An 8,349-nucleotide genomic window follows, 5' to 3' on the forward strand; every position below is an offset into this window, starting at 1 on the left:
CAAAACATTGGGGCGCGGAAGTCATTTCCCTTAAGCAGTTCATCCATCCATCCATTACCCATTTACCCTGGAAGAACAGACCCTGTGGGCCCAAATAAATTCGCAGCTATATAGTATGTTTGAAATTTAAAAAAATAAAAAATTGAAGGTGTAATAGGTTTGAAATTTTCCTTGAAAACGGGAAAAATTTAGATTTTTGGGAAAAAATCTAAATTTCCATGGTGGTAAGGTTCCCCTACCCATGTTTTGATAACCAAACCTCATTCTATTTTAAAATTCTCGCTATGTCTCTACATTTCCCAACAAAATCGTCTCTCTCTACGCAGAAGAGATGTTGCTGATTGAATCTTGAAAAAAATGGCACTTTCTAATTGCGGATTCCTTTCCCCACAACCCCATTCAACCGTTTCTCCACGCACCAAACCTTGCTGGAAATTCACATTCCCGCCAAAATTTAAATTCCGAACTCCAACGTCCATAAATGTTGGCCCTATAGGTAAAACAACAACAAACAAGGTATCAAACCCACAAGCTCTTCTTCCTACAATCCCTAGAAATGTCAGTGATTTTAATCCCATAGAAGGCAAAGAACATATAGATTACTGCCTTTCTCTCTTACAAGACCGCATTTCAAACATAAGATTAATATCTGATCCCAAACAAATCCATGCCCAAGTCACAAAATCTGGGCTTGCTGGCTCTAACAACTTAATTGGAAACAAGGTTGTGGTACTCTATGCGAGGAATTTGGGATTGTTAAATGATGCCCGCCGACTGTTCGATCAAATTACTGAAAGAACAATTCCCGCATATGCCACCTTGATAGGATCCTACTGTCGATCGCAGCTTTGGGTTGATGCTATTTCTGTTTTTGGTTTGATGATCAATGAAGGTCTTCAACCCGATAAATTTCTCTTACCCACAATTCTCAAAGCTTGTTCTGCGCTCGAGGCTTTGAGCATTGGTGCAGTTGTTCATGGATACATAATAAGGAAAAATTTGGAGGTGGACGTTTTTGTGGAGAATTCGCTTATTGATATGTATGCAAATTGTGGGAATTTAAGCTCTTCGCGGAGAATTTTTGATATGATGGGGGAAAGAGATGTGGTTTCTTGGACGGCCCTTGTTTCAGCTTATGTAGATGCAGGGCTTTTAGATGAAGCCGTGGGGGTTTTCGAGTCTATGCAGGCGAATGGAGTTAAGGCAGATTTGATCTGTTGGAACTCATTGATATCGGGCTTTGCTCGGAACGGGGAGATTGGCATGTCCTTTCAGTTCTTAGAAGAGTTGCAAGAGAAAGGTCTGAAGCCAGGGGTTAGTTCTTGGAACGGAATTATTTCGGGCTGTGTAGATAATGGTTACTTTGAAGATTCTTTGGATGTGTTTGGTGAAATGTGTGTGTCTGAGAGTCCTAATGCTGTTACACTAGTTAGCATTCTCCTGGCTTGCTCGGGCTTGAAGGCGTTGAATTTGGGGAAGGAAATACACTCCTATGCTATCAAACGTGATTTTCGAGCGAACATTTTTGTGGGTGGCTCATTGATTAATATGTACTCAAAATGTGGCAGGAGCGATTATGCAGAGAAAGTGTTTGAAGAGGTGAAGGACAAGAATAATGCTGTGTGGAATGAAATGATCACAGCTTATGTCAATCTGGGTCAGACGAAAGAGGCATTGGAGCTTCTTAATTTGATGCGAATTGATGGGTTGAAGCCTGACTTGATCACCTACAATACATTGCTTGCAGGATATGCAAGGAAGGGGCAAAAAGATGAGGCCTTTGAGTTACTTTTAGAGATGAGTCGGATGAATTTGAAGCTTAACATTGTCTCTTTTAATGCATTAATCTCAGGTTTTCAGCAATTTGGGCTTAGTAGCGAGGCACTGAAATTGTTCTGGATCATGCAACTTCCTAACAAAGTTGTCATGAATGATTCAAAATCCATTAGGGATTTTCCACTTGAAGTGCTTAATCTTTCGGTCCAACCAAATGCCGTTACACTTAGCAGTGTTCTCACGGCGTGTAGCAATCTAAATTTGTTGCGTCAAGGGAAGGAAATCCACGGATATGTTCTCAAGAATTGGTTTGAGTCTAATGTTATCATTTCAAGTGCAATGGTTGATATGTATGCAAAATGTCAGGATATGGACTCAGCAGTGAAGGCATTTCATAAGATCAGTGATAAAAATACTATATCTTGGAACATTTTGTTAGCAGGCCACAACCAGAATAAAGAACCAGAAGTCTCCCTAAAACTATTCCTTAACATGCTAGAAAATGGTTTTGTTCCAAGCTCAATCACCCTCATGATTGTTCTTTGTGCTTGCGGCAATCTAGCAGCTCTGAGGTTTGGGAGAGAATTACATGGGTACATTCTGAAAAGTGGGTTTGATGAGTTTATTCTTACTCTTGCGAGTGCTCTGGTCGATATGTATGCAAAATGTGGAAGTATTTTAGAGGCCAGACTAGCATTTAGTTGTACAGTTCAGAAAGATTTAGCATTATGGAATGCCATGATTTCGGGTTATTCAACGCACGGGATGGCCCATGATGCTATAACCTTGTTTGAACAATTGGAATCGTCTGACATCAAGCCAGACAATATCACCTTCACCGCGATTCTTTCGGCTTGTAGCCATGAAGGTTTGGTGGAAGAAGGATGGGAATATTTCAATTCCATGGAGGGTGTTTACGAAATTTCACCTAGTTTGGAACATTATACGTGCATGGTTTGCATAATGGCAGGTGCTGGTTTACTAGAAGAGGCGCTTGACTTTATGAGGAGGATGCCGCATGAACCTGATGCCTGTACTTGGGCTACTCTTCTTCGAGGCTGTAGAGTGCATTCAAATCCCAAGATAGGGGAGCTAGCAGCAAAGGCCCTATTTGAGCTAGAACCAACTAATACTTCAAATTACATTGTCCTGTCTAATATCTATGCCATGGCAGGAATGTGGGATTTTGCTAGGAATGTAAGGATTGCAATGAGGGCCCGTGGGTTGAAGATGATTAAGGCTTGTAGTTGGATAGATGTCAATCATAGAATTTATGCATTTAAAGCAGGAGAGAGTTCACAGCCTGAATTGGAGAAAATTTTAGAGACATGGGATAAATTGGCTGAAGAAATGGAGCATGATGGCTATGTTCCTGATGATGCTGTTCTCCATGATGAAGAAGAGATGGATCCCTTCTCTTGTTGCCACACTGAAAAGCTTGCCATCTGTTTTGGCATCATATCTTTGCATGCTCGCAGTCCAATCCGTATCTCGAAGAATATACGTATGTGTATTGACTGCCACACATCTATGAAATTCATCTCTAAGATTGAGGGAAGGGAAATCTTTGTGAGGGATGGATGCTTCTACCATCATTTCAAGGATGGAGCATGTAGTTGCAGAGACAAGTGGTGATATCTAATGTATAGTTGGTGAACGATAAGTAGGAAGTTGGACCGTCGGGTTAACGATTATTTGGGATGAATTAATCTACGGCCGCAATTAGTTGATACTCAAAGATGATGATGGATTTCTTTCACACTTTAGAAACATAAAGACCACCTGATTCTGTAGCTGGATTGAATTTTGAAAATTAAGGATGCTGGTATACTTCTATTAAAAAAAAAGGATGCTGGTATACTGTCATTGGGACAATTCTACAAATGATAGAAAATACATTATCCATCATTGCCAAATGTGATGGATGAACCAGAGGATGATTGAACAAAAGCACCAAGAGGATACTCTTTTAAGATTGTAAGTTACCTTTTTCATTTCCAATCTGCTTATGCCATGTTGTCAAACTTAATTAATGTGGCTTTCTTGCATATACAATACAGAAGCAGCATACAATGTAAGATCACAACAATGCTACTGTAATGTTTCAATTATGCTCTTTTGTTTTATCACTTCTAGCTGACTAATGTGTCATGGATTACAAAACTCAATTTATTGGCCTTCTGGATCTACTAGGCTAAATTTTTTTTGGAAAGGACATCCCCTAGAAAATTAGTATTTCAGGGTTTGGCTAACTAATTGTTCATGGAACTTTTTTTAGGATAGAAATTTTAGCCTGTTTTCTAGGCAAATTTTTAACCTTGATGGGATTTTTGTTTGGCATTGAACCAGAACCATGTGGCTTATCTCAAGTTGTCACTAGATCAACAATGCTATCCTATTAGAATTATATTTTTGTATGAACCTAGAATCTTGATCGATAAAGTATCTTAGGACCTGCTAGGAATTTTTGTTGATAGGTAAGTTGGCTTGAATCCACATCCGTGTGGTTGTTCCAACTGAGATATAGCTCAACCCAGCTAAGAAAAGCTACTGTTGACTTCTAAGGATCTTAAAAAGATATCTTTTATTTCAAAATTTGAAGGGGGTTTGAAAACTCACCTTTTTTTACTTTTGTTACTTTGTTAGATAACTACATGGTGCACAGAGAGAGAGAGAGAGAGAGAGAGAGAGAGAGAGAGAGAGAGAGAGAGAGAGAGAGAGAGAGAGAGAGAGAGAGAGAGAGAGAGAGAGAGAGAGAGAGAGAGAGAATACGTTCAAAGCATTCTCTCCCCCCATTCGATATATTAATGATAATTATTAACATATTATGACCATAATACCCTTAGTACGTTCAACACTCCCCCTCAAGCTGGAAGGTATATATCATACATTCCAAGCTTGTTACAAGGATCTTTCAGTTTTGCACTACCCAATGGCTTGGTAAACATATCTGCAAGTTGATATACAGATCGAGTAAACATTGTGCATATCTCGCCACTCTGAATTCGATGACGAACGAATTGACAATCAACTTCAATATGTTTAGTCCGTTCATGGAAGACTGAATTTGTTGCAGCTCTATTGTCACAATACAACCGTGCTGGAGATGTAGATGAAAAACCAATCTCTGGTAAGAAGGATCGAAGCCATAATAGCTCCCCACTTGTATATGACATAGCTCTATACTCAGACTCTGCACTTGACTTGGACACAACATCTTGCTTTTTACTTCCCCAAGATACCAAATTACCTCCTACAAATGTGCAATATCCCGTAGTTGATCTCGTGTCAGCAGGAGATCCTGCCCAATCTGCATTACTAAAACCTTCTACCTTTTCATGTCCATACTTTCTGAAGCATAGACTGTTACCTGGAGTACCCTTTAAATATTTGATAATCTGAATGACATCAGTCCAGTGGGAAGTACGTGGAGCACTCACAAAACGACTAACCATACCAACTGCAAACGATATGTCTAGATGGGTGACAATCAAATAGATTAGTTTCCCAACTAGTCTTCTATATCGACCTGGATTATTTAGCAACTCTCCTTGATCAGGAAGAAGTTTAACATTTGGATCCATAGGGGTAGTCGCAGGCTTCACCCCCATTGATCCTATCTCCTCTAAGATGTCCAACACATACTTTCTTTGTGACAAAACTAGTCCATGACGAGACTGTGCTACCTCAATACCAAGGAAATATCTGAGCTGGCCCAAATCTTTAGTGGAAAACTCTCCTTGAAGAAAGGATTTTGGATGCCAGACTTGTCATCTCCTATAATTACAATGTCATCAACATACACTATCAAGAGAATATATCCATAATAAGATTTGTGACTGAACACGGAATTATCAACATCACACTGCTTCAACCCAAAGCGCAAAATGGCAGCACTAAATTGTCCAAACCAAGCCCTAGGCGATTGCTTCAAACCATAAATTGCCTTCTGAAGCGGCATACGGAAGAGCACATCTCCCCCTGAGCAACATACCCAGGAGGTTGCTCCATATAAACTTCCTCTAAAAGATCACCGTGAAGGAAAACATTCTTAACATCAAGCTGATACATAGGCCAACCACGATTAACAGCTAAAGAAATCAGTACTCGTATGGACCGAATTTTGGCCACCGGTGAGGTCTCCTGATAGTCAACGCCAAATGTCTGAGTGTACCCCTTAGCAACAAGGCAAGCTTTGAGACGTTCAATAGACCCATCTAGTAGGTACTTGTTGGCAAAGATCCAACGACAGCCAACATGTTGGGCACCAGAAGGAAGAGAAACCAATTGCCACGTTTTATTGGAGTGAAGTGCAGCCATCTCAGCATCCATAGCAGCCTTCCATCCAGGATGATTGAGAGCATCTGTAACTGACTTAGGCAAAGTAACTGAAGATATGCTACAGACGAAGGACCGAAAAGATGGTAACAGATGCTCATATAAGTAACAAAATTAGAAATAGGATGAGCCACAGTACGTGATCTAGTTCGGGATGCAATGGGTGAATCATGAGTAGGAGAACAAATACCTGGAGGTTGACAATCCAAATAACCAATAATTAACAAGGACCAAGTAAACGACCACCAACAATTCATCCACAAATAACAACAACGCCACCACCAAGCACAATCAACAATAATAAGGAATACTAACCATCAACCAACAAGAGTCAATAATCCAACAAACACCAATAATCATCCACACTCAATAGCCAACAACCAACCAACACCACCAACAATCAACAATAAATCCACAATCATCAGCAATCACGAACAATAATCATAACCACCCAACATTCACAAGGAACCAACATCACTATCAACAATCGTGAACCAATCCATCACCGACAACAACCACAGAGCTTCACTAACAACCAAGTGACGAGGCACAACCGATCACTCTAACCAACAACCAACAAGCACCAATAAATCTACCACAGGGAATCACCAATAAAGTCGCCAACAGTAAACACCCACAACCAACACCACAATCACAACACCACAATCACAACACCAACATACAACTAAATCTGTTAACAAATCACAGTCACAGGCACAAAGGCAATGTTCCGAGATAAATAAAGAGACAAAAAAAACCCCAACAGATAGAAGAAAGAGAGTAGAATCACCAACAAACTTCCCGGAACCCAAAAGAGAATAAAATATGGAGAAGAAACAAGTTTAAACCATGAAGAGAGTAGGATTTATGAACTGATTTGAGAAGAACGAAGAGTTAGGGACTGATTTGAAAAGATAGGGTTAGGTTTGATGATGTGAAGGGAAGAAACAAGGTCGAGTTAGAGTTTAGGGTGGAGGGAAGGGGCGTGAGTGGATTAGGGTTAGGTTTTGAGTGTGAATAGGGGGTGCAAGTGGGTTAGGAGTAGGTTTTAGGGTTGTGTTTACAGTTAGAGTTGAAAGAGAAGGGATTGTGTTCGTCTCGTCTCGTCACGTCTTCAGGGTTAGGGATTTGGGATTGTGTTTGTCTCGTCGCGTCTTCAGGATTAGGGTTTTAGAAGTTCTAGGTTTTAGGTTTCTTTAAGGATGGGTGGTCCGATCTTCAACCTTGAAGCTTTGATACCATGTTAGATAACTACATGGTGGAGAGAGAGAGAGAGAGAGAGAGAGAGAGAGAGAGTCTAGAATGCGTTCAAAGCATTCTCTCCCCTCATTCGATATATTAATGATAATAATTAACATATTATGACCATAATACCCTTAGTACGTTCAACAACTTGCTTGAAATGTTTAGTGCTATATCATTTGGGAACTAAACAATTTCAAATTATTTATATGGGTATGGGTTATATAAGGGTTAGAATCTCTTTAGAATAGGAAGGCCTTTGGAGGGGAAAAAAAAACATTTTCACATGTGCAGTTTGAGGTGTGTGCGTGTGCGTGCGTGTGTGCCTGTGTATCTGATATATTCTTAGTTTCTCCAGGTATTTATTAGGGACTTTCATTTTCATATCACTTTCTTCGGAGAATCATCATCTACATCAACATGCAAGAGGTATATTTGCCACATGAATTGTTACATTGAGATTATACACCTCATCCAAATACTACAGATAGAAGATATAATCTAAAAGAAGAATTTGTTGATCCTTGGTGTGAAAATCCTGTAAAATGTGTTTCAGTCATGACGGAAATGGAAACATGTTGGTTTTGGATAGAAATGTTAGTGAAAATCCTGTAAAATTACGAAAACTTATGAACACATGCAAATAGGGAAAAAGGGAATATAAGAGTTTGCATAGGGAGCTTACCTATGCAAACTCCCCAAAAATACGGTACGGCCAACATCATAGGATGATCCAAACCGTTCATTTGGATCACCTCAACGCAAGTAGGTTGTGCCCCAAAAATCATTTCCATAGGATGATCCTAACCTTCTTCTATCTATTTTTTATGACTACTCTTTTTGAGATTTTATATGATGTGTGGACGTGTAAATCCATATTTTTTGAAAAGTAAGGTACCGCCCACACCATAGGATGATTCAAACCGTCCATTTGATGGGCCACAACATAATTAGGTTGTGCCCAATATCATTTCCATAGGATGATCCCAACCC

General features: G+C 39.8%; 1 protein-coding gene across 1 annotated transcript; it reads left to right on the plus strand.

The window, feature by feature from the left end:
• The first annotated feature begins 357 nt into the window (after nucleotides 1-357).
• Nucleotides 358-3,411, plus strand: LOC143880595 (pentatricopeptide repeat-containing protein At1g20230-like). Its single transcript, XM_077383583.1, has one exon. The coding sequence runs from the start codon at nucleotides 358-360 to the stop codon at nucleotides 3,409-3,411; it is 3,054 nt and encodes a 1,017-aa protein (XP_077239698.1).
• The last annotated feature ends 4,938 nt before the right edge of the window (nucleotides 3,412-8,349 follow it).

The sequence above is a fragment of the Tasmannia lanceolata genome, unplaced genomic scaffold (assembly GCF_043159265.1).
Source record: "Tasmannia lanceolata isolate RefF3 unplaced genomic scaffold, GAP_Taslan_0.1 ptg000007l, whole genome shotgun sequence".
NCBI lineage: Eukaryota > Viridiplantae > Streptophyta > Magnoliopsida > Canellales > Winteraceae > Tasmannia > Tasmannia lanceolata.

Bases quoted from the DNA above. Each gene is read 5' to 3' on its own strand.
- LOC143880595 (XM_077383583.1), top strand. From the start codon at position 358: ATGGCACTTTCTAATTGCGGATTCCTTTCCCCACAACCCCATTCAACC.